At 47.5% G+C, this 26,888-nt stretch overlaps 1 protein-coding gene and 1 long non-coding RNA gene across 4 annotated transcripts in view; one reads left to right on the top strand and one right to left on the bottom strand.

The window, feature by feature from the left end:
- Positions 1 to 19,394, bottom strand: part of LOC117062270 — a 46,677-nt gene extending 27,283 nt beyond the window's left edge. Inside the window, exon 1 of one of the 3 annotated variants that reach the window (XR_004428282.1) lies at positions 19,308 to 19,394. This is a non-coding gene — a long non-coding RNA (uncharacterized LOC117062270). Of the gene's footprint in view, positions 1 to 17,504; positions 17,740 to 19,307 lie in introns of those variants that run through there. The other 2 variants (XR_004428283.1, XR_004428284.1) reach the window with 2 other exon arrangements.
- A 2,385-nt stretch (positions 19,395 to 21,779) lies between these two features.
- POU3F3 (POU class 3 homeobox 3) lies at positions 21,780 to 24,909 on the top strand. Its single transcript, XM_033175584.1, has one exon. The coding sequence runs from the start codon at positions 21,847 to 21,849 to the stop codon at positions 23,347 to 23,349; it is 1,503 nt and encodes a 500-aa protein (XP_033031475.1). The 5' UTR covers positions 21,780 to 21,846; the 3' UTR covers positions 23,350 to 24,909.
- Positions 24,910 to 26,888: the final 1,979 nt, after the last annotated feature.

Below are 26,888 nucleotides of genomic sequence, written 5' to 3'. Positions count from 1 at the left end.
ACAAACGATGTAGCAAATTCTCCTATGAACATTTTTCTTTGGGGTTAAAGATATCAAAGATGTTTAGGAAATATTTTCAAGTAACATGTAATTGAGAGTCCACCTTGAAAACGGTGTCTTTTTTCTTTTTTTAGACAGAAGTTAGCATAGATTAACCCCTTATTGTTCAGCTTTTTAAAATTTTTTCTTTCTTCTTTTTTTTTTTTCCTTCGGAGAAAACAAAACTCAATCTCACGTCATTTTCTGTGGCTCTGGAATATCACTAAGCACTTAGGCCCTTACAGACATACAGCAGGGGACGCTCGCTTTACGCTGGCTCCCTTTTCCCAACTTCGTTTCTTACCGACCTGCATTTTTATAAACTGCCTCACATTCTTCTTTGGAATGAGGCAGAACATTAATTCATAATTAATTAGGTGAAAGTCATTTTCTAAAAGCCAAATAACTTTTTCACTTCAACCTTTACGAATAACACTTTGCCCTTTGGGGTCCGGCGGCAGCAATGAAGATTTCACTTCACATAAAATCATTAGTGAAGTTTTTTCCAACTTTATGTCATTGTTGCCATGAGTGGAGTACCCGTGTCTCAGAGTTCCCTAGCTGATTATTTGTCCTCACAGGCCCAAAGCAAAAGCACACATTTTTTCTTGCCAAGAACCAGCGTTTGCATGTTCTGCTTGCTTTCTGGTCAATGTGCAGAGTAGCAGTCACCAGAGTCCCAGATTTCCCTCGAGGGGCAGGGCCTGGCTTGGCGTCCGGCCTCCCTGATTGATGCTTGCTGTGCCTGAAACAGCTTCATTGTTTTTCCAACAATGCCAATGCCAATGAGAACGTATGGATGGTGGCCCTGCCTGTGTTCAGTGAGGCATCCACACGGTCCCCTTCTAAGGTGTGCGTGAGCTGAACACAGTGACGAGCAAAAAAGCCAAACCAACCCTCTGGGCTCTTCCCTCAGCACTGACTGGGTGTCCCTCGCAGCCCAGAAACAGGGATAAGCTCCCGAGTCAATAGTCAACGTCGTGGTTAGAACATTACTTCCCATTAATAGCTGTTTTCTTCCCCAGGGTGTTCATATACAGAGAAACAGACATACTCCTATACTTACATTTAGCACAAGAGAGTTTAAAGATACACACACATGCACTTTGTGAGTCCCCTCTCCTAACGCGTCGTGCTTCATTGCAAATGGAGCATCCAAACCAAATTGTAATCATCATTTCAGGTTACTAAGTCCAGCCTTTTTCTGTTCTCCTCCTCATGAAGGGCTGGGAGATGTGGCAAAGAGTGCAGTCATGGGGTGTGAAGAGGCCTTAGGAGCCTTGGCCATCTTTGTTTTCACTGGAGATGGGTTTAGGGAGATGGCGGGGGATGCATTCACCAAATGTCACAGAACTGCTTTGCAAGCCAGCACAGACTAGGCCCTAAAGGGGCAATGTTTGGGGGGTTCCCAGAAAGGTAGAAAGCAGCAGGGTCTCCCAGAGTTTAAGAGACAAGACTCAAGTTCAAAACCCGGTGCCACCACCTTGGGCAGGTGACTCAGCCCCACAGGCCTCAGCGGATTCATCAACCTAGATACAGATGATCCTTCAGAGGGCTTTCAGGAGCTTAAATAGGATAATATAAAACCTGAGGGGCGTGTTTCAATACCTGGTACGTGGTAAGTCTTTAGTACAATTTTATCATTATTATTACTTTTGTCATCATCGTTGTTACAGAAATTCTCCTTTGAGTTATTATGCTTGGAAATGGAAATTAGAAGAACTCACTTTTTCTCTTCTCCCTACGCTCAGAGAGTGAGTACATCCGCTGAATTCAGGTGGGCAATTCCCCCTCCATCCCATTCAGGGAAGCTCAAAATGGAAAAGAGGAGACAGTGCCCAGGGCCCAAGCTCTAACCCACATGGAGTCCAGCCACCTGGGCCTCTCCGTGAATTCGGCACCCTGCTGACAAATCTAGGCAGGGTGTGGGGAAGTGGGGGGTATCAACAACATTTTCACAGGGACCTGAGTGAAAATCTCCTGTGGAAATACTCCCTCTGGTTCCCCTCCTGGTTTATTGTGAAGATAATGGAATCACTTCTGTTTCAGTTCCTGCTAAAGTGATGGTGAAGAGTTTTCTGGTGGGGAAAGGGGTAGAATCAGTCCAATCTCATTCCTCTCCAGAAGGCAGCTTCGCATTCCACCCCATTCTCCATAAAGAACACACCCATGCTGGAACTGATGGCCAGTGGCCATGGCTGGTAACACGGTTGTTTCTTTGAAATATCCCCACCAGCCCCACCACCTCAGTTCTTGTCTTCGCTAAGTTTTTCCAATGCCTTGGGAAACCCGTTCCTTGCTTTCTCAACCCCCGTTGTACAAAACTGTAACATCCTTAATGCGTAAGGCTTGGCTCAGGAAATTTAAAAATAGAAAACAAATTTATCTTCAATGGTTAATGCACCTATCCCTTAAGAAAATATATACAAAACTTTTTTTTCTCCTCTCCACAAAAAACAATTTGGCTGTTACCCAATGCCACTGACCTTCCTAAGACAGCAAGCTAAAATCAGTTCATTGGCACACTGGCCCCGCGCCCAGAGTGCAAGCAAATGTGCTACCAGGGGCCTGTGTGGAGCTCTCTCTGAGTGAGCAACTTTCTTTAACTGGCACAGCGGCTTCCCCCCTCCCACATACGGAGCTGGAGCTGGGCCTGGTGGGCTGGTCATGTGCTGGAGCTGGGCCTGGTGGGCTGGTCATGTTTGATGTGCTTAACCGAGGAGGGAGCTCTGTACGGCCTGGGAAAGGGGAAAAAGATGGAGACCCGGTCACACTCAAGCTCTCTGAAGGGGTTTGTATGCAGCTGCAACTTATTTCTCCTTGTGCACTGATTTTACTACAAAAGTGTCCCATCACACTGGGTCTAAGAGCCTCACAAGTGGGACCTTTGCTTCTGACTAACGCATAGCTGTTAATGTACCCAGTTCACCAAAGTCAGTATTGGAAAAGAGCATTATTTTCAAGATGCTTTTATATTTATAATTAAGGGCATTTCTTAAGATCCCATCCCAACTATTTTGGATGTCTTGGTTTTTTTTGGTTTTTTTTTTTGTTTTTTTTTTTTCTTTAAAGACTCTGAGTTTTAAGCTAAGGGCAGTTAATAGTAGCCAGTCCTGATTGGCCAACATCTGTTTCTTTAGAGGAACCTTACTTGCCAAGTAGCTGGACAGCAATACTCATTTGGTATTCATGGGAAGTACTTGCCGAACAATAATGACAATAATTGCCTCTGATTCTTGTGTTTACAACACTGCCAAAGTATCATTAGGGCCTTATTTATAGATAATAATGCTTATTAATCACAAGTATTTGAATTTTGGAATGTATTAGATTAATATTCTTTTGTACCTCAGTTCTGTACTAATGCTGTGAAAAGACATTTACTGAATGCAACTCATTGGGAATGCTTATTTTGAGCTGCAAAATAATGTGTGTAATTTGTAGGTGAAAGATAAAGAAATTACATGGCTACCTCTCAACAGCCTCCATCAAGATCAACGGCCAACATGGAGAATTAGACCCTACCTCTAAAACGAGGAAGGAGAAAAGCAAAATAAATATCCCTATAGGTGTTATTTTTTTAGAAAATCTTGTAAATACTTACGCCAAGAGAAATTCCTGATAATAAGTCTATTATTCTGTTTTGCCTTAAATCTTCCATGGATGGCATCGCTTTATTGAAAAGGGTCTGGGGTGAAGAATAATTAGTGATTCTGGAACAACTTCACACTGTATAAGTTTTTTAAGGCTCAATGAAAAAAAAAATAGTATAGGATGACTAATAGTTGTAACCAGCAAAATACAATCTTAGGACTAAATGCCTAGTTGTTTAACATCCTTTATTCACTTATTCACTAATATCTTTGTATATGCTTAATTTCTGTAGAAACATTAAAGCTATTAAGTAGTTTTCTATTTTTATGTGCATCTAGAAATAGGAATCATTAAAAATTTCAAATATTTAGCATACTTTTTCTAAGGTTAATCTGGAAATACAATTTCTGTTAATATAATAAAACAACTTTTTAAATAAATGGAAAGCATTACTAACCCACAGGTTTCACTTAGCTACTCTCTCTCTTGAAATTATAGCAAAAATGAAATCAGAAAATTTTTTAATCTAGCACACATTTTTACTTATTCTTGGAATACTTATGCTTTATGTTTTAGAACAATATTTCGGCTTATTTAATTAGATGAATATAAAATGAAGTGACATAATTTGACAGAGATTTTCAAGAAAAGAAGAAAGTTTATTAATATAAAGTCTAGGTGCTCTTTTGAAAGTCATATTTGCAACTAGGTATATTTTTAAATGGCCTGTAATTATTGTTTACTGTTGTCCTTTAGATTAAATCCAAATGATGTTCAATCTTATCTTGTTCTACCAAAAAGACTACTTTAAAATAGTCAACGGGCCTAATTACCACCTACAATTTTTAATCTTGTCCTTTCTTATTCTCTTTTGCCCGCCACAGAAAGTAAAGAGACTGCATCTTTCAAGTCACCAAATTACACTGAGAAACTTGTCCTCCCTAAAAAACTCATGGAGATTTGTTCAGCAAATGTTTCCAAGTCAGAGCACACAAGGAGAATAAGATCCTAATTCAATAAATGTATAATGCTAACATTTTAATCCATTGCTAAATGTAAATAAACTTTAGTGATCCCAGTTGGACTATTTAACATGTTTAAAGTATTTCATAATATAGCATTGTCTCCTCTCGTGGGGCAAAGTAGAAAGGTGAAAAATTATCTAATAAATTCTGTCAATGTACTCGGCAAAACCTGACAAGTCATGCCCCTCAACTCCCTTTATTTAGATCTGGGGTAAATGTCTTCTTAACCCATATAACGACCTCCACTGGAGGTCCATTCAGGTGTGCACATCCATCTCTGTTAACATCGATAGAATGAAGAATCAAGCAACAGCTTATAGAATTAGTTGATATCTTACACATTTAATCACAGATAGGTAGCCAGTCCAAATTGTTCAAATTTCAATGTCTTTTTTTTTTTTTTCTTAGCAGCTGGAAGGGAGAGCAACAATGCTTGGATTATCCAAATGATTAATTCAATTCTCTATTTTGCCTTCAGTAGACATCATCTGCCTTTCTCTTTAAAAGAAACTGGTATTTGCATGAGGAAAGGAAATAAATGTGTTTTAAGAGGGCACCAATATACCTCAGTATGCTCGATGTGTATCATTGATAATGTCTAACCACTGAGGCTGAGGACCTTCAATTCCCCTAGAGTGTCTCTCCAAGCCTTTCTAAATAGCCTTGTCCAACTGCTTAGACACTTGGAGGTGGGGGAAAGGAAAGAAAGAAGGGAAGGAAGGAGGGACAGACATGGAGAGAAAGAAAGAATGAGGGAAAGAGAAAGAAAGAGAGAAAGAAAAGGACAGAGAAAATGGTTAGTCATGAAGCTGGAGTTTAAATTTGAGAGTATTGAAAAAAATAATTAACTACGAAAAATGGTTTGACAGAACAACTTATACTCCACCAACATCCCAGCAGTTTTCTAAGAGCCTAGTTGGATATGAAACTTGAGATCTGTCAACATTTTATAGTTGCCCTGATTTAATAAGCATTTTTCCTTCTTTTCTTTAACTGCCAAATTTTTTAATGAAATTGAATCTTGGATGCCTACATTCTGGGGAGTTTTATTTGCTATATTATAGTTCTGTCTGCTTTTAGGCCACAGAATGCCAAAGTATTTATTCTTACAAATCTTTCTACATATGTAATTTGAGTCTACTAAAATAGTCCTTTACCCACTTCATTAATTAAGTTGACAGAAAAGATTATTTTACAATTTTGCAGCAAATGACTCTTCATCCAAATTTTTGAATCAACGTTGTGCATTTTTATGTTATTTTATAGCCTATGCCTCCTCAAATCACTTCACGCCATCAGATATAAAACTTTCTAACATAGAAGACTAACTTTTGCAGTTGATCTGAAACCTCAACTACAGTAAAATATTTTTACCTCTTTCCAAGTAATAGTTGTTTTTGTTTTGTTTTGTTTTTTAATTTTCACGTGTGGTATTTCTATCAATTCAACCTCAGACTTTTCAGGAGATTAAGAAACAAATCTCAAAAAGTAGTTAGGTTAAACTGATTTCTATTTTCACAAGTTCATCACTAATATTTAGACACCACCAATGAGTCATCAGTTTTTTTAAATACTCTCTGAAATCAAGAAGCAGTAAATCAGATGTAGGAATAAATGTCATCATAAACATCATGTATGTTTTTTGTAAAGAAATATACATTTACATAAACGTGAATAAACAAAATATTTTGTAATTCAGTACAAATAACTCTCATTACATGAAAGGGCCCCTTTTATCATGGTTTTCCATAAAACTTCAAAATTTCATCATTTTGATTCCTTTATCAACTAGGACAAATAACACTTAAAGTATAAAATTCTGGTATATCATTTCTTTGCATTTTCTTAAAACAAATGAGCATTTGGACTCTTGCCAATGAATGCCAATGCATTCATTTTAACTGTAGTTCTTATTTTAACCAGAAAAGGCCTCTGAAAATCCAAAGATTCAAAATACCATTTCAAGGAAGCAAATAAGTAACATGGCATCCCATATTATACAAATCAAATATAATATATGCCTCAAATTTGCTTTTACATTTTGAATTATCACCAGATTACTGAATGTCTTTTAATGCATATAGAGGACCATAAGATCAACTAGTTAAAAATACTTTCTTTACAATAGAACAGAAAATAAAACTACTGATCTCTTTCATTGCCTCTAAAATTTAATTTTTGTTCTAAGACAACAGTATGTAATGTGTGGGAAAAAAAAAAGACAAAAAAATAGGTACTCGGCTTTAGATGGAATGTTTATATTTTAAATATGCTGTCCATTTTATTTTATGTAAAACAAGTTATTTAAGTTCATATTACTTTTAAAGGGGGTGTGCATAAAATATTAATACTATGAACCTATTATTTACTGATTTCTGTGGTGTCATCTACAGTTAGCACAATTCAGATTTCAAAACAAATTTTGAAATTTTTTCAATATGAATAAGAGTCACTCACTTCTTATTTTAAGACTATCTGTTATAGAACGTATTGTTAATCATAGAAGTTTGCTATATTACACATGGGCATGTTATATGCAAATGTATTCAGTTGGGGTATGTATATATTTTGTTATGTTATGTACATAAACATCTACCCTTGTGCATATGTATATTTACATCATGTATAAATATGTGTAGTATATTACCAAACTGTACTATACTTAAGGAGGAGGAGGAGCTTCCAAGGATTGCCATGCAATATTTTAGTTAACTGAGTACTGTTTCCTGTGAAAGTAATTAGGTTGTTTTTTGTTTTTTGCTTTTCACAGTCCCAAAGGTGGGTGTTTACAGACATAGTTTAGTGATTCGCCGTTTTCCAAAAGGCTAGTTTTAAAATGTTATGTCAACATATGCTTTAAATAAATAAAAATGATCCCCTCCTCTTCACCTTTCCCTTCTTTTAGGAAGGCCTATGGGCAAAGAGCTCGATAAATAATTCAAAGAAAAGCTAAACCTTGATTCTAAAAACAAAAGCTCATCGAGTTAAACACTCACATTTTACCATTAACATTCTTGGCTAAAATTTACCTGCCTATAAATTATCTTTTGAAAAACAGTGATTGAAATTGTGTGAAGACACTAGCTGGGGAGGGCCTTTGGCAGAAGCTAGTGAATGTGTCTAAATGTTACTTAGAACCTTTCTCTGGGACAACAGGTCCTATAAAGAATTATGGCTGACAGTAAAACCACCTGATATGAATAAATCCGAGACAGAAAAAATACATATCACAGGTATTTCCAAATTCGTGAAAATCATTAGATGCAAACAGTAGGGTATCAAGGGGACAACTAAAAGCATGTGCTCTGTTTCTTTTTAGAATCCCTCTGAATCTCAGGTTATCAAAAATGTATTTTGGCAACTGGGTTCATGGTCTCAGTGAGGGAGAGGAATGTTTAACCTTTTTCTGAATTTTTCTGTCCTGTTTCCCCTTGAGAGCAGGACAAACTTGGTGGGACCAGGGAGGGAGGGAGGCCTTGGTTAATGTTTTAAGAAGGAGGAATTTAATTTGGTCCAAGTTTTCTTCTGCTAGTTGCCTTTTCTCTTATAGAGAGATCCTCGACAGCCCTTGTTTTGTATGAAATTATGGAAATCACAGACTGGGAAAGGGGAGTCATTATTTCAGAGCTAAAAAGGTATGAGTGTCTTTACTCGAACCCCCTCCCCTCAAATTTCCCATCACTGGAAAGAAGCCAGTAAGTTGGAAAGGTGCATAGGAGGGCTAACACTGGTTAGGTAAATAAGAAGAAGCCCCAAAAGTGATTTGCAATTGGTTCCTACCTCCTTCCTATCCCTCCAAAACTAAAAACAGCCTCTGCGCAGCAATTTTTAAGGCCAAGACAGAGAGAAAGCAGATACCCAAGTCCCCAAACGTGGCTTCCTGGTGCGTGAAATCCAGACTAACTAGCAGGCTGGATGATGGACGTGCCCTCGGCTAACATTGTCCCTTCCAGCCTGGCTCACGTGGGTCAGGGTGTCCATGAAAATCCCCGGACCACAAGGGGGATCTCTTTGGGAATCAGATTGGGAAGATTCAGGCGAAAGAGGGAAATGCCTGTGTAGAGAACCGAGGAGGGGGGCTGGGGGAGAGTAATCAGCTCTAAGGTTGCAGATTTAGATCTCAAGGCTGAAAAGGATATGCTTCCACCAGAGCATCCTGTAGCGCCTCCTGTCCTGCCCTGCCCTGCCCTGCGCGCGCACCGCACTCACACGCACACCCGTCCTCGCACGCGCACACACTCACACTGCTCTCCGCCGCTCTACCCTCTAGACTGCACGGGAAACGGCTCCTCCGGGGCGCGCTCACCGGAGGTGAGGCGACCCAGCCCGGCCCAGCCCAGCCTGGTACCCAGCGCTGGTCGCTGCCCCTGTGGGGAGGCAGCGCGGCCTTCTGGGATCCGGAGCGCGCGGGTCGGGAACCAGGCGCGCGGCCGCTGGCACATGCGGGGACGGCCCAGGGCGGACCGGAGAAGCGGCGCGAAGGGGTTGGGGAGAGGGTGACGCCGGCTGCCCCCACCCCGCTCCGCGCCTCCCTCTGTGGCCCTCTTTCCCTTCTTCCCTTCCCACCCTGCCGCTCCCCGCCGCGTTTGGAACTCGCGTTTGGAAAAGGCACCGAGAGCCTGCAGGCTGGCAGCTGTGCGTGTGCGCGCCGGCGGCCTCGGACGCGGCCAGCGCGGGGACCTCGGCGCGGCGGGAGCGCCCCGGCGGGCTCTCCAAGTGCCGGCCTGCAGGGGGCGCCGGCGCGCTGGCGCCCCTCGGGGTCTCCGCCGCCCGCCTTCGCGCGGCGAGGAAGGGTCGGAAGGAGGACCCGGACGGGAGCTGGTTCCCTGCGCGCCTCTCTGGAGGGTCGGCGGGGCCCTCACGCTGGTGCTCACCCGTAGGACCGGGACGGTGCTGTCACACTTGTCACCAACGACGGCCGGCGGGGCGTCGCAGTCCGCTTTCCAGTCTCCGCGGCTGCAGGAGGCCTCGGGGCGGCAGGGGGAGTTTGCCTCCCGGCGGGCTGGCTTCACTAAACTCAGTCATTACTAAGGGGTTGGGAGGGGGAGCTTGTATATTCTCTCCTGGCAGAGCCGCGGGAGGCGTCGGGAAGTTTCCTACCACTCGAGGGACGAAGGCGGATGGATCCAGAGCCTTGCTTCCCTGCTGGGATGGCCCGAAAGTACCAGAAGTCTCGCTGGCGAGCAGCGCCCTCGGCTTCCCGGGCAGTCATCCCAAACGCACACCCTTCCCCTGGCTGAAGGAACCCCAGGCTGCCTAGGAAACGGCCCGGCGGACCTGGCGGGCCCTAGGGTGGAGACCCGGGCGGGGATGGGGGGTACTCGCGAATCTGCTGCGGGCGCAGCGTCGGGGTGTCTGGTCCCTGCCCAGCCGGTAGGCCGCGTCCGCCTTCCCACTCGGTGGGGCTTTGCGCCCCCACCCATGGGAGTTGCCCGTTCTGCAGCAGAGTTCGAAGGGGAAAGTGGGGACCACGTTCCCAGAGGAACAGAGTTCCAGACCTCTCAGAGCACTGATGCGGACTCCGTCGGACCCACGGGTTCCGCAAATACTCCAGAGGGGTGCCCAGGGCCAAAGGTGCCTCCTGAGCAGACCGGAGCTTGTGAAACTCCGAATGGGTGTCCAGCTTCCTTTCTCACTTCAGAAGTTCAACTGAGCTTCGTGTAGTGTCTGTCCCCCACCCTGACCCGAACCCACCAGCCAAGCCGAGGCCAGACGTGTGAGGATTTTTTTTAAGACCCACATCTTGTAAATGTGAGATTTTTATCAGGCAGCACAGATTACTTAAAGCGTTCCATTTCTTCGCGATCCAATTTTATTAGGATTTACTCTCATTTGTGCTCCGCTTCTCTGGGGAAATAATGCTTTGATTAATGTAATCCTGGCCCGGGATCCGCCACATGCCCCTCGACCCTCTCCCAAGAGAAGGACCCTATTTGACAAACAATAACAGAGCAGTAACTCTTGCAATCTGCCCACACCTTTGGGGATGGCTGGGGAGAGGGTGATACACGTTCACACGCTGTTTGCTAAACGCAATGGCGAGAGGAGGGAGCAGGGTCTACATGAAGTGAACTTTTCAGGCTCAGAGCCCTGACTCCCAGCCGCGGGGGCTCACCGGGAGGGGCCCGGGCGAGAGAGCTCGTGGGTGCGTAGGTGCCTGTGCGCGCCTGCCCTTTGGTTGTTCGGGGTGTCCGCCTTTGTCCCCCCGCCGCTGGCCTCCACGGCGGGATCTGCGCGCGGCCGGTGGGCAGCCTCGACCCGGGGCGCGTCCACAGCGCCCACGGGCGACCCCAAACACCTCGAGAGCAGATCTTAGGGGTTAACCAGGCACCGACCTGAGGCGCCCTGCAGCTGCCAAAAGCTCGACCGGAAACCTAGAACGTGGGACCCAATTCACCGGTTTTCCTCATCCATACATGCATCCATCCATCCCTGCATGCGTACATGCATGCAATACAAATCTCGGGACGCCGGCACAGAGAGCTGCGCCTCGCCCTTGCTGCGGGCTGAGAGCGGGTACCACCCTTCCAGCTCTTCCTCCTCCCGCGCAGCCCCGGCCCCCTCCCCGAAGGGAGAACAGCTCAATTACGAACAGGAGCCAAGGAACGAAATCCCGGGCTCAGAGGCGCCCGCCGTTGCTCCTCTGTTCCCGGTCCCTGTCGCGCAGTCCCCACCCCCACCGTCCTCAGCTCTGGGAGGGCGGGGACGCGGCGGTGCGAGGGGTCCTGCCCTGCTCCGCCGGAACAAAGCCCGCCGCGGGAGCCCGCGGCCGCGCACCGAGTCAGTGACAAAGACAGGCGGGCGGCGCCGAGCTCCAAGCCTGCGCTCCTACGGCTTGGCGGGAAGGAGGCCCAGAAGATGGGGTGCGATTTGCACCCGGATTTTCCTGGGCTGCGGCATCTCGCTCCTGTGTACCCAATGACCTGTTAGGGTGACTCAGCGTTTATCTCTTCGCCTCCCTGCTGCCCCATCTCCTCTCTTGTCCTTTTCTGTCCCCAGTCTCCTTCACCGCTCCCTGCATTTTTTAATCCACCTCACTCCTTGTACCTTACCCGCTTCTCACTTTGCCCTATTTACCTCTTTCCATTTTTCTTTCCCATAGAAAAACAATACTAATTTGCCTTCTGAAGGCCGCTCTAGATGTTCAAATAACAGTCTGAAAGACCTTTTGGGCAGTGCTCAGGGAGAAAAGGGGAGTAATGGGATCCTTTTAATTTTATTATGCAAACTGTGCTCTAAATAAAATAAAACGCCGTTAGAATGCTATCTAAGGAAGCCGAGCTTAGCCCTGGGGCCCCCAAAATCGCCAGGGATTCGGGAGAAGTCGCTTCTGGTGCCCACAAATCACAGGAACGGGAGGCGGGGAGGGGGTGAGAGGAGGACCCAGCCGCTGTGGAATCGGGACCTCAGCGCTGGAGACTCCAAAGCAAACCTTTCTGGGAAAAGTTCTCCTCTTACTTTCTAACCCTGAAAAGGAATTGCTGGCCAGACCCCTCCAATATAATCATAGTATTTTTGAATTTAGGATACTTTAATAGTCAGTGTTTTTCCAAGTGAAGTTTTACTTGTTTGTTTTTGTGATGTGAATTAAAAATGAAGGGAATGCAGCCATTTGAACAATATATGCCTTGACTTCTAGAGGCTTTTTGCACCCTGATTTAATACTAAATTAACATTTGACGTGTATTACATGGCACTGTAAGCCTGAGCTCCTTCCCTTGGGCTTTATTGAGTAGCCAGACTCCCTACCAAAAATTCGGGGAGAGAGGTGAGCGTTCAAAGCAACATCAGACACGTAACTTTTAACTTGAGACTAACAAACTCCAAGCTGCCTGAAGCTACAGTGAGCAAGGTCACTTAGCTCTACCACCAAAGCGTCTACCAGATATGTTTATGCTGAAAGTGTATCACTGCAAACCATGGTATTCGTAGTATCAAATATCAACGAATACATTCGGCACTGTATTTTCAAGGCGAACAACAATAAACACATTTTCTTGAAAACATCCCTGAGGCTGGCCATCCAGGGCCGGCACTGGGGTGTCTTAGGGCCTGGGGGAAGGAGGGAGATAGTGAACTGGGTGTTTCAGCATTCACTGGAGAGAAGAGACCACAGAAGCATAATTTGAGAGAAATGCCGAAAAGAGCAGCCGTCAGCCTGACATGCTGCATCTGCACCCGGCTTCTCAGACAATAGCTAAGTTCAAATGTCAAAAAAAAATCTAATAATAATAATAATAATAAACAGAGGTGCCAAAGTGCAAGAATTGTTTTCTGGGATGTATGCCATATGAATCTCTTATCCACCTCCAGACTACCCTGTTCGACCCAGAAAGGGATGCTGTATAATAATGTATGAGGAATGTTTGGCGTAAGGAGTGTCCTCAAGACAGAGAAAGCTGTTCAGTTCTCTTAGGACCACCACAACCTCAAAGAATCAAACCACTTTTCTGGTAAAGCTGAGTTAATATTTCTGGATGTTGTTTTTACACACATACAAATACACACAAAACCCACCAAGCTGACCTTGGAATATTTTTCTAGCTAAGAAATGACCAAATTTTGTTAATGAATCATCATCATCATCATCATCATCATCATCATCTCTGGTCAATCAGCCCCGCTGTATGTTATCTAGCCCTATGAATTTAAATTTGAAGAGCATTGCACTCAGCAGGGAGGCAGAGAGGGTGGTGAGGGTACAGGCAGGAACAGTCCATCACACTATGTCAGCTCCAGCTTCCCTGGCAATAGGTAGCTTTCATTACCAGACTTGTCAGGTGCACGCCCGCATGCAGCTCGAATGGGCAAACTGTTGGAAATGGGTTGTTTTAAAAGCATTCACTCGATTACCAACTTACTGTGCTTTCTTAGTTTATTTCCCACAATCTGAAATGCCCTGTAGTTTAAAGCTGTCCTGTAAGTATCAGAAAGAAAGCTTTTTGCTTTCGGGTGACAAATCATAATGTCTTTGAATGTATTACTCTTTGAAACCACCTAAAAACCTATGTACTTGCTCCTTTCCTGCAGATCAGACAAATCCGTTATCAAAATGATACAAATAATTAGGGGAAGAAATACTTCAGAAAACTTAGCAAGACCAAGAAACAACTCATCCACTGCCAAGACGATAAATACTTTTTTCCACCCAAAAGCTACTGTGGAAGAGCCGTCCCCTTTGTATATAACACAGAGTATGGGTTGACAGTATGCTTAACATTTTCATTTGTAAATGCTAATGGCAAATGTGCTTCTGAACTGCAGCGATATCAGAGCACCTGATCATTCTCAAATGGAAACAAATGAGTAAATACCCACTTTGTGTTTTGTACATTTGACCCAGGTAATGTTCTTCATTCTCTCGTTTGGCAAAAGCAATTTCACCATCCCCAACAATTAAAAGTCTGTAGCTTCGCCCAGCACTTTGAATCTTAATTCATACCCAGCTTGATCACTTCCACCCTCAAATCATTATAAAATACTAAAGCCATCTCTATAATACGTTAGTTCTTGTCAAATTAACTTGTTGCTCTACCCAGATTTCTTATTTTCTGTTTCTTTTACATTAAGGAACCTAGGACTATAGATATCATGAGGGGCAAGCATTTTATCTTTCTGTTTATTGTTTAATTACATTTTCAAAAAAAGGAAAGTAAGTAGCAGCAAGACAGGAACAATCACAGATCTCATGAAAAGTGGCACACAAAAATTAGGCTCTAAATATATATAATGATTGCCTCACCAATGTTTTTTGCAGAATGTCTGGCTGAATTGAAAAGTTTCCTTTCTCCTTAATAATTTTTAAATGCATTTGGCAGCCCTGGGCATGCAAAGCAAGCTAGAGCTTTGAGACATTCGTCCACTTCATGTGGATCTGCCCCAGAAGTCTTTTGTCTGAAATGTCCCAAAAGCCAAAGAGAAAGCAATGTTTGGGCTCAAGTTACAGTTTTCTCAATTCTCCCTGTTTTATTAGCGCAAACCTGAGAATACCTTTCCTGACTCTAAATGTGAGAGCTCAGGATGAAAAATCACAGATTAAAATGTGTTTGAATGTGCCCCTTTTGCTTATACTGTTCCCAGAATCTCTTGACCCTCCTAGAAAACACACCACTTAGATCCAAACTCTGACTTACTAAAGTTAGTGTCAAAGAAAAACTTCTCCTAGTTGGAACCCAGTTGACTTGGAGCTGGGTTAGAAAGAATAAGGTGTCTTTTCCTCTCTTGCACAGGAACCTGAGAGCCATCACATAATGTGGCCCTTACTAACAGGCTCTGTGACACATTCACAGGTGTGTTCGGCTATTGAACCGTGGAAGCCAGCTTCTCACTTCCAGTCACTCCCGGCTTCCCTTTCCTAGTCACACTCCCTGAATCTCCTTGGGAAAATTCTTAATGACAAACTGACTAATTCTGAACCAGTCAGGATCTGCCCTTCACTACTTTAGGAAGTTTTCCACATATCTTTTTCGTCCTTTACCACAATAAAGTTTAGTCTTTACTGGCAGTATGTAAATATCTTTGAGACAGAAACCTTGTGGCTCTGTTGAAACTTTTCTTCAACTGGGTTAAGTAATGCACTAAGAAGTTTCAAGCCCACGGTTACCTCTAACCCGTGGCTATTTTGTATTTTCTTTTCCCTGCCAAGTCTTTCAAGGATAAATCCAAAATCTTTCTAAAACCATAAATGGTAACAAGAATGAAAGTAGCCACTAAATATCAGATGGAGTAAAAGTGATCCTGGGCCAGTGGACTAAATCTCTAGGACCCAGAGTTGCATTTAGAAGTCAAAGCATGTATCAGGTTGAAGAACTTTCATTATTTAAACAGATAATACCTTGGGATGCATTTCGTTTTCTTGACTGTTAAAACAACAACAAAAAACAACAACAAAAAACCCTGAAAGGTAGCTTCTTAAGTAGCCTATTAAATCCCCTTAATAATAATTTTCAAAAACTATTCTTGCCTTCACATCTCATTTCTGTTTTCCAGCCCAGAATACACTTCACTGAAATGGAGGAATAGTTTTTGAACTGTATTTCTTTCTGGGCCATTTCACAGACATGAGCAGGTGGGGGATGGGGAAGTCATTGTCCTCATATTTTAAAACCCTGTGTTATGCAATGAATTCACTCCTCATTGTGAATATGCATAGAAAGGTAGGGGTATTTGTTCCTTTGGCAAGTTTGGAAGAGCAGATTTGCTTTTGAAACAGCTACATTTTACTCAGTACTCGCTAAGATGAGTCAGTGCGCCCCCTGCTGACGAGCCAATAGTGAGACTCCTGAGCAAAGTTTATTTTGTTCAGTAAACCGTGTCATATAAAATTAACAACAGCCAATAAAATTAACTTATATGTTTCAACTGTAAAAGTCCAAAACAAAATAAAGCTAGTTTTAGTGGCACTAGAAATCTCTAGTTTGGCTTCTTCTCTTTGGCTGAACCAAGGTCCTTTTATCTAAAGCCCAGTGCACAAACATATAGCTTAATGTGACTAGTGTTCTTCCTTTTATTTCTTTCTCTATGGCAACCAATATGCTCTGCTCAGAAATGTTCCCCATCAAGGAAACAAATGATCTTCAGGGAGCAGCTCTATATGGCATCTGGTCCAATGGAGCACACAGAGTTAACCCCAGTCAAAAGCAACGCTGCCAAGCACGTAAACAAGGAGTGGAAAACTGGCGATTCTTAGCCCCCTCCCCAACTGAAACCTCTTCCTCCCTCGTTACAAACCGTTTCATTGATTCAGCATCAACTGTTTCCAAATAAATTACCAATTCTAAATTGCAAGGTGTTCTGTGTAAAAAAAAGTGCAATAAAATTCCAGCCATTGGATTCTCCCCCCTCATCATCACAGACGCAGCTTCCTTTAAAAGAACAAAACCAAGAAGATTTTAAAATTTTCTCCGGCCTCTTTCACTAAGGTAAGGCACTCAAATGTGCCTGGACTTGGCCTAGCTATGTCCTCCGGCCATGTTTATTTAATTAACTGCACCTAGCAAGTAACTGCACCCTCAATTTTTACAAAACCCAGGAACAGTGGCAAGGAGGGGACAAGTGAGGCTGTCAAAAATAGAAAACAAAGTGAAATCGAGTCTGCGATGCTAAAGCTCCAGTCTCCGCTGGGAATGAAGTGTAGGGATGTCCTGGTTAGTTTTGATTGATCACCCTCTTTCTGATGGGCTTTCACTACCGAGCTGGGAGGCTGCAGCTCCCCGCCTGCTCCCCAGACACAGCATTAACCAGGGGTGCCCTGACTTCCTGCCTGGCTTCCTCCTCCTCCAGCTCTCTGCCTTCCCTTTGCCAAGTCCCCCTCCTCACTCCATCCTCCTGCTCCCAGCATGAGTCCCCCCACCCCAATCCAGGCAGGCACACACAATTCAGGACATCACCACTGGCTACAGAAATAGGGTTTCTTCCCCTCTAGTCCTGATTCTCTGGGGAAAAAAAAAAAAAATCCCAATCAAGAAATATTTATATACTGCATGCTTAATAATCACTTCTTTTCCAAGATTTCTTCCCCACCCCCCGCACCCCACCTTCACGATCAACAATTACAATGAATAGCATTTTCCCCCCACCCCTCCAAAGTAAAGTGGCTTTTGCTGTGTGGGGCTTTGGACTGAGTCCATCTTTTTATGTAATATTTTAGCAGGGTTGGATTTTTTAACTCCCCCCCCAACACATCTTCCCTTCCTTCCTTCCTTCCTTCAGACAGTTGCTCTGTGAACCCTCTCTTGTCCCAAGCAATGAAAATAAGCTCCCAAACCTACAAGAACATAAATAAATAAGCCAAAAAGGAGGGGGAAAAGAAGAGAAAGCAGGGAAAGAAAATGAAAAAACACTTACCGAGCAAACTTCCAGGGTTAGGTTTTTAAATAAAATGTGTTTTTTAATTTTTTCTCAAATAAGGTGACTGGGTTGGGAGTGGAGGGGAAGGCATATTCTCAACTCTCCAGCACCGATGCGTCCTTAGCCTTCCCTTCACACTGACGCCTCGAAGCCCAGCTCTCCACTAGTCTATTATTTTCACCAAAATATATGAAAATGTATGCAAATGAAAATCAGCACTAACTGTTCTCCCCTTGTTATATACTTTGGATTTTTTTTTTCCAGACAAAACAATCACACTCGCAAAGGGAGGGGGCGGATGGGGTGGGGCAGCGTGGAGGGGGGAGAGAGGCCGGGAAGCGATTCGAGAATTAAGTACGACGAAAGGGGGGAGGAAGAAGGGGACAGACCTCGGAACAGAAGTGTATTTCTGTTATCGAGGAGCACAGCGTTTTGGGGGGCTTCCCATACGCGCACACACACCCTCCTTGAAAAGAAAGAAAGTGGATCTGTTTGCAGAGGCGCTATCACGTTTCATCAGGCCACCTGAGACTGCTTTTGAAAGCGTGTACTGTGAAATTCATAGCAGTAATTTAGACAAAATCCTCACTGTATATTAATGAAAGGCGGCCCCATGGCTCTGTTCCTATCCTCCCCATTCAGTGTAAACAAAACCACGAGACTCTCTTGGTTTTTGAGCCGGATCCAAGCAAAATCGGCAGGAAAGGAAAACATGGGGTGCTGGCACCGACTATTCAAACGTCTGCACCTGGAGATCTCAGATTTATTCAATGAAATCTGTGTTCCATCTTTTATATATACTACATATACGCATACATAAATATAAAAAGCAACCTTTGGGGGACGCAGAGGAAAAAAATCCGTTCTGTTTGGGGTTTGATTACCACCGTCTTTGGTATCTATACCTTGGCAATAATGGCTTTGCTAAAACCTACCTACGATGGTATCTCACCCGGCAAGCAGGAGCTGGACGAGAGCCTACATAAATTCTACGCGTCTAGTGTTAATCTTGAGATCACGCAGGGGCCGCCTGGCTGAGGCTGGGCAGGAGAACTCCTGCTTTCACTGAGTTCACTTAACTGCGCTCGGCAGAGGCACGATACAGCGGGAGAGAAGGGCAGGCCCGTTCACATTTTAATCGGAGCGCACCGGCGGCCGCTCCTCGTCTGCGTTCTGGGCCGCCGCTCTGGCTCGGGACTGCCAGATGCAGGCGCTGGCTGGGGGCGGCAGGCGCAAGGCGAGCGCACCCGCAGCTAGGGGTGCGGGGTGCACGCACACGCACGCTCATTAAGAGCCATGTATTTATTGAATGTCCGAGTCGGGTTAGTTCATTGGAATTCCCCGAGGAGGGTTCAATTTGCCCTTGTTTTCGTTGCCACTTTCTCTTTTTTCTTGGTTCGCTGAGGTTCCTCTGTGCAGCGTTTCCGCTTGGCCGCGTCCCCCCACCCCACCCCACCCCACCCCCGCTTCTCTCGCCCACCGGGTGCACTCCCCCTCCCGTCCCTCTTAACTCTTTCAGCTGGGTTGGAGCTGAGAAAGCGTTTGTCGCCGCCAGCCCCATCCACCACGCAAATCCATCTGAGACAGAAAGGAAAGAAAAAAAAAGCACCACCATGCCTAAGAATAGAGAGCGGGCAAACCCCCCACCGCTAATAACACACACACACACACACACACACACACACACACACACGAGGAAGCGGTGGAACAGAGAAGGGCGCGGCTAGCCGATTCCGGTTCTTTCGCCCGGCTTCTGCTACCGCAGGAATTCCTAAAGCCATTGGGGTCGAATACACTTACGATGAATCTATGGGGGAAGGTCGGACTGATTGCTTTTCAAATACATCGCACGGCTCCGCTGACCGGCACCCTCCAAACTCACAAGGGCACGCACGCTACTTGCACGAATCCCAGAGGAGGGAGGAGGGAGGAAGGGAGGGAGAGCGAAGGAGGGAGAGAGGGGGTGGAGGAGCGAGCGAGCGGCGGCAGCGAGCGGTCCGTCTCGCACGCGCGGGCACCGCGCTGGTCCTGGGCTGCAGGTTTCCCAGATGATGGCATCCGAGAACTTAAACAAAGGGGGCTGCAGCCGGCGCGCAGCGGCTGCGGAAAGTTGCGATGGCGGATTTCCAAGGAGCGCGGCCACGACCCGAGCTCTTGGCGATGCGAGCCCCCGCTTCCCACCCCCGCCGATCAGAGATGGGGGCCGGCTGGTGAAGGGAAGAAGAAACTTTGAAACCACTGGGGACACATCTGTCTATAGGTATTAGCTTGAATGGTACATCCGTGCCGCGCGCTTTACAAATCTCTGGCGGGGCGGGGGTAAGGGGGTGAGCAACCCGACGCGTACTAGGTGGGGTGGGCAGGTTGCTATTTTTCATGTTTCCCTCTTCGTTTTCCTTCTGATTCTCTTCCCCTCTCCCGTCCCTCCCTCCCTTTTATCTCCCCTTTCTTCCCCCCGCCCAGATCTATTGCGAACACCCGGAGCCGCCGAGGGAACGCCAACGTCTGGGCCGGACACTAAGAGTTAAGATGTGGCGGAGGGGGCGGCGGGGGAGGGGCGGGGAGGGGAAAGTGGCAAGGGGGAGGGAGGCTGGGGGACCACAGATTTCCAGCTTCTACGACGCTCTGCCTAAATTAAAAAGCAACCAATCGGAACGGCCGGAAGGGGGGCCTCGCGTCCTGAGCCCGTCATTCCGAGCCTGCCAATCACCCAGCGGGTAGCCAATCAGCGGGGGCCCTGGTGCTCGACTTCCTTGTATTTGGGAAAGTGTGGTGGTGGGTGCGCGCTCGCGGCGGAGGGTAAACATTCGACAGTCCCCGCTCTGAGAGGGAGGGACAGAGAGCGAACTGTCAGATCGGAGCGAGAGCGGGCGCCCGAGAGAGAGGGAGAGAGAGGGAGGGAGGGAGAGGGAAAGTGAGAGAGGGAAAGAGAGCGCGAACGAGGGCACAGAGCGAGCTCCTGCTGCAACTCTGCTCCAGCACGGCCAGCGCCAGCGCCCGCCGTCGGTGCACTCTACAAGCAGTGCAACGTGCCCACTGGAGTTGTTGTGTATCAAGGATCGATCCCCTATATGCACACACACACCTCCACCTCCACCAATGCACTCTTCTTCCTCCTCCTTCTCCAGACAACTGCTGGGAAAAAAATAAAACACCAACCCCAACCGTCAGCAACAAGGTAACAGAGCGATTCGACATCATTTTTTTTCCTGTTCAATTTTTTCCTTGTTATATTTGTTTCCTAATTTCTGCCCAAAAGGAAAGATGTCGCATCAGACTGTGACTGTTGCGAGGAGAATGAAAAAGGACTCTTGTTTCAGAGGCAACCAAGAGCTCGGGCAATAGCAACTTCAGAGAAATGCACCATCGCAAGAAGTTTTCCTAGGACAGAACAAAACTTGAAACGAGAGGACCAGAGGGGGAGAGCAGGAGCCAGCCTCCCCTCTCCGCATTCGCGAGCAGCCAGCAGCACCACGCCTTCAAGGACGAAAAAGTTTTACTACTCTAAGGGAAAACGAGTGAAATGTGTTCCTGAGGAGGAGAGGAGAGAGCGCACAAGGGAAGGAGCGGACCGGTTGCTGGTCATCCGTAATTTGGCTAAGGAAGAAAGGAGCAGCTTCTTTCTTTGTTATCTCCCGTGAAACCTTCATTTAGCAGGTGGACGGAGCCCCGCGACCAGGCAGAGTCCGGGCTCGCCCGAGGACAGGAGGAGGAGCGGGAACCCGCGCGTCCCGGGAGAGCGCCCCGAGTGCAGGTCCCCGCCCCGCCCGGAGAGCCCCGCTGGAGCGAGCCCAGCGCGCCAGGGCTGGGGGGCGGCCACGACCCCCCCTGAAGGGGGTGGCCACGGAGCGCACCCCGAGAAGCGAGCCCCCCTCCCCAGAGCGCTGCTCCTGCGGCTGCGGCTGCTGCTGCTGCTGCTGCTGGTGACCAAGGCCGGCCGGCGACCCCCGCGCCCTGCCGAGCGGCCTTGCAGCTGCAGCCGGGGACCGCGGCGGCGGCGGCGGCGGCGGGGGCGGAGGCGGCGGCGGAGGAGGCGGCGGCGAAGGCGGCGGGGCCGGCGGGGGCCCGGGGCGGGGGCGGGGAAGGAGGGGGGAGGAGGCGGGAGGCGGGGGGCGCGGCGGCGGCGGCGGCGGCGGCGGCGGCGGCGGGGGCGGAGGCGGCGGCGGAGGAGGCGGCGGCGAAGGCGGCGGGGCCGGCGGGGGCCCGGGGCGGGGGCGGGGAAGGAGGGGGGAGGAGGCGGGAGGCGGGGGGCGCGGCGGCGGCGGCGGCGGCGGCGGCCGCGGCTGCTGCTGCGGCGGCGGCGGTGGTGGCGGCGGTGGGGTGGCGGGAGCGGAGCGGCATGGCCACGGCGGCTTCTAACCCCTACCTGCCGGGGAACAGCCTGCTCGCGGCCGGCTCTATTGTGCACTCGGACGCGGCAGGGGCTGGCGGCGGCGGAGGTGGCGGCGGCGGTGGCGGCGGGGGTGGCGCAGGGGGCGGGGGCGGTGGCATGCAGCCGGGCAGCGCCGCCGTGACCTCGGGCGCCTACCGGGGGGACCCGTCCTCTGTCAAGATGGTCCAGAGCGACTTCATGCAGGGGGCCATGGCCGCCAGCAACGGCGGCCATATGCTGAGCCACGCGCACCAGTGGGTCACAGCCCTGCCCCACGCCGCCGCCGCCGCCGCCGCTGCCGCCGCCGCCGCCGTTGAGGCGAGCTCGCCGTGGTCGGGCAGCGCCGTGGGCATGGCTGGCAGCCCCCAGCAGCCACCGCAGCCGCCGCCACCACCGCCGCAGGGCCCCGACGTGAAGGGCGGCGCCGGGCGCGACGACCTGCACGCAGGCACAGCGTTGCATCACCGCGGGCCGCCGCACCTCGGACCCCCGCCGCCGCCCCCACACCAGGGCCACCCTGGGGGCTGGGGGGCGGCCGCCGCTGCCGCCGCCGCCGCCGCCGCCGCAGCCGCCGCCGCGCACCTCCCGTCCATGGCCGGGGGCCAGCAGCCGCCGCCGCAGAGTCTGCTCTACTCGCAGCCCGGGGGCTTCACGGTGAACGGCATGCTGAGCGCGCCCCCAGGGCCCGGCGGCGGCGGCGGCGGCGCGGGCGGTGGAGCCCAGAGCTTGGTGCACCCGGGGCTGGTGCGCGGGGACACGCCGGAGCTGGCCGAGCACCATCACCACCACCACCACCACGCGCACCCGCACCCGCCGCACCCGCACCACGCGCAGGGACCCCCGCACCACGGCGGCGGTGGCGGCGGCGCGGGGCCTGGACTCAACAGCCACGACCCGCACTCGGACGAGGACACGCCGACGTCGGACGACCTGGAGCAGTTCGCCAAGCAGTTCAAGCAACGGCGTATCAAGCTGGGCTTCACGCAGGCCGACGTGGGGCTGGCGCTGGGCACGCTCTACGGCAACGTGTTCTCGCAGACCACCATCTGCCGCTTCGAGGCCCTGCAGCTGAGTTTCAAGAACATGTGCAAGCTCAAGCCGCTGCTGAACAAGTGGCTGGAGGAGGCGGACTCAAGCACCGGCAGCCCCACAAGCATCGACAAGATCGCGGCGCAGGGCCGCAAGCGCAAGAAGCGGACCTCTATCGAGGTGAGCGTCAAGGGCGCGCTGGAGAGCCACTTCCTCAAGTGCCCCAAGCCCTCCGCGCAGGAGATCACCAACCTGGCCGACAGCCTGCAGCTCGAGAAGGAGGTGGTGCGGGTCTGGTTCTGCAATCGGCGCCAAAAGGAGAAGCGCATGACGCCGCCCGGGATCCAACAGCAGACGCCCGACGACGTCTACTCGCAGGTGGGCACCGTGAGCGCCGACACGCCGCCGCCGCACCACGGGCTGCAGACGAGCGTGCAGTGAAGCCAGGGCGCAGCGCGAAGAGGGCCGCCGCCGCCGCCTCCGCAGCCGCCGTCAGCACCGCCGCCGCCCCCGCCGCCGCCGCCGCCGCCGCCGCCGTTGCCGCTGCCGCTGCGCCGACCCTGCACCTGGGCCGCTCCGGGCTCCAGCCCAGGCCCATCCGCCGCCCTCCCCTCCACCCAGAGACAGGCATGCCCGCCCTTGGAGGAGAAAACGCGGGAGAGACAGACCGAGGAGGCATTTTTGCAGTGCAAGGAAGGAGGGGCCAAAAAGTAAAAAGCATAATAAACACCCAGACTATTTTATATACATGTATAACAAACAAAACCGGAAGAGAAAAAGGGGGCGATCATGAGATCTCGTTTATACTGTGGTGGTGTTTCGTTTTTGTTTTTGTTTTTAAAGAAGGGTGAAGATGCCTGACGCACCAAAACTGCACTCGTGAGGTTTTACCACCCTGAGATGACCTACACGGCAGCGGTGGACAGCACCTGCCTCGTCTTCTCCTCTTTGATAAAAAGAGAGAGAGAGTCCCCTTTCCTTTCACTTTCTCTCCCCAAAATAGCTGCCTAAAGAGATCCACGGAAACTGTATTTCCTGGGAGCGACCTGAGAGAAAACAGAGGCACCAGGTTCCATCAGGGGACGACACCGTGCTCTGGAACCCTGTTTTTCTTGGCCATATTAAAGTCACTTGGAAACAAACAAATCAACTCTGAAATGGGAAGGAGGGGGAAAGAAAACAGTCTCCAGGAAAAAAATAATTATATTGACAGCTTCTGAAACTAACAGACTGAATAGCAAAGCCAAAAGAAAAGTATCCTCAAAGTAACCTTGGAAATAAAAGCATCGGGAAGGAGCAGAGGGAGAGGGGGACGTCCGCTGAGGAGTGGCGAGAGGCCCCGGCCGAGTCGGGTCGCGGGCGGGCGGGCGGACTGGGAGCAGATCGGGGGCCCAACCAGCAAGGCCGCCGAGCCAGGCCCGGCCGCGTACCCAGGCTTTGACGGCTGCCATTCAGGGTGGACGATGCCTAAAGATTCCACCGCTAATATTTTTTTTATTAATATTTTTATTTTTTATTTCTGGACTGACTCAGATAAAGGAATTTAGAAAGACTGAGCACCAGCCGCTGCACTTCTCTGGACTTCTCTCCTCAATCCGTTGCCAACTTTGATTGAATGGGTGCTGTGGATGTGATTATATAATACTGCCATTTCCAAGCAGTGTTTTTGGTAGGTTTTAATAAACAGACTTTTCAAAAGACGGCAATATAGAATTGTTAGATCCGTTGTTGATCTAAAAATATTTGCTTTATATTTTCATTAAATGACTTCTTTTAATATTTTATTCAGAATACTTATGAACTGCTGCAAAACGGTAATTTATTTTTCCCCAGATCTTGTATTACGTGTTTTTTTCAGACGAGCACAAATCAAAATGAAATGAAAATATGGACAGTTGTTAGGTAATAAGGGTATCTTTTGATGTGATTATTTGATTGTAATTTAATTTGAGTAGTGATTCCGTAAGAGCTGATCGAGAAAATAAATTTGTTAGAATGAAATAGTCTGTGTCTGATGCGTAAACACTGTGTGGGAAGAAAAGAGTTCTTTAAGAAATATTTTTTTACTAATGAAAATCCTTAAGTAATAGCATTGAGGAAGTAGAGCCTGCTCCACTTAAGGTACTTTTGGAAATCTAGAGTAAAGCATAGGCATTGCTGAGACAGCTAGTATTTTAACATAGTAGTCACTCCTCGTTAATCCATAAATTCACAGTATTTTTCTCTCCCTTAATTTTAGTGGATGTCTTTAGTGTTTTTAGGTGAGATTGCCTAAATATTAACCCTTTTCTTGGCGATACCTGTGTTTCTTATCGGAAGATTGAACGATATCACCAGTAAAAATGAGCCAACTGGTTATTAATGGTTAATACAGCCCCTCCCCCCAAGTTCAGCTTCTTTTTTCTTCTCCTGCCCCCCTCCCAACATGTTCCTCTTTTCTCTTTTTCTCAAGACTATAGTTGTTGAGTCGCCTATAAGTCTTATAAAATGTTTTGATATCAATTACTTCCCGTCAATAGCTATATGTAATTAAATTTAAATTATTAAGCTTTTGGGGTTTTCTTCCCCCTGTAATGAAAGAATATAGTTCTAAAATCCTGATTATGGTCCACACTGCATATCGTCTGTGCAATTACCAACTCAGACTTAAGGTTCTATATTTCTGTGTTTTTGTCTCTCCCCAGTATGATTCTATATCTTCTTTACTGGTGCTGGGGATTTTAGTTTTTAGGTCACCTTTTACATAAACCTTGCAGAGTGGTCACATTGATCAAGTTAATGTTTCAATATTTACAATGTGGGGGAATGAAAGTGTAATGCCTCAGGTTGTGAGTACTTAAGACGCTAAAGGCTCTGCTTAGTTGAGTCCCTATATATTGTACTTAAAAAAAAAGTATTTAGCAGTTTTAGAGCAATGATTTTATAGACCAATTTCCCCCAATCTCACTTAGCTGTCACTCACTTTTTTTCCTCCTTCTCTCATCTTCACTCCCTCTCCCTGTGATATCAATGCAGGGGTTAAAAAACCCAGAAAACTGTGAGAGCAGCAAGGAACAGTTATTTCTCCCAGACAGGCCCTGTGTCACTTTCATAAATCAAGCCCAGCCAGATGGCCATGTATTGGGTTGCATTATTTTAAACACCAAATCGTACTAAAAATCACAATCATTTTGATTTGTGAAATCTGAAAAAGGCCACATATATTAAACAGAGAGAAGAAAAAAATGAAGACAAGAAACCACAACTTACTTTTCTTTGCCTTCTTGTTCCCTATTTCTCTTGCTGCTGTAATCCCTATGCCCAGCAAATTTACAACCTGGAGTGGGGGTGGGGGAGAAGTTCACCATTTTGGGGGTGTCTAGAGAGGCAAGTAAAGAAGTTCTCCTGGAAAGCTGAGGACTGGTCAGGTTGTTTTTATGTGGTGGATACTACTGGCACGTGAGATGGAATCTTGTTTTTCCTATGGGAATGGTGGTGGTTGATTAGACAAGTAATGGGTCTATTAAAAAAATTTGGGGAGGTATCTACTTACTTGATTTAGCTGTAAGAGCTAACATTAGATTTCACAAAAGAAAACAAAGTTAACAAAAGAGCTAACATTAGATTTCACACTGTTTTCTATTAAAAAGCAAACTTTGCTGATTACTTTGGAAGAATCCCTGATTTGGGGGTAGCAGAGTAACTTTTAATTGGAGAAGCTAGGAAAGCAAACCCATTTTGTTTCATTATTTGCATTTTATAAAGTGAGCTAATGCTTGCACTCCATTTTTTTAATCAACCCTTTGAATGTAATTACAAAATGAAATTCATGGTTGAAAAACAAAAGAGGGCAGATATAACTGAGAGGTTTTGTGCTAAGGCTTATATTGTTACACATGTAAATAATGAAAATATTGTTATATATCACCAGATCTTTTTAATGAATTTGGTCATTGTGTTCCTTTGCAGCGCAAGTGTCTTGTGCTTCGTAAAGCGCCCAT

Source organism: Trachypithecus francoisi, unplaced genomic scaffold (assembly GCF_009764315.1).
Source record: "Trachypithecus francoisi isolate TF-2019V2 unplaced genomic scaffold, Tfra_2.0 Lachesis_group17, whole genome shotgun sequence".
NCBI lineage: Eukaryota > Metazoa > Chordata > Mammalia > Primates > Cercopithecidae > Trachypithecus > Trachypithecus francoisi.
This window is presented reverse-complemented; position numbering and strand designations above follow the sequence as displayed.

Coding starts and splice junctions, on each gene's coding strand:
- POU3F3 (XM_033175584.1), top strand. CDS start 21,847: ATGGCCACGGCGGCTTCTAACCCCTACCTGCCGGGGAACAGCCTGCTC.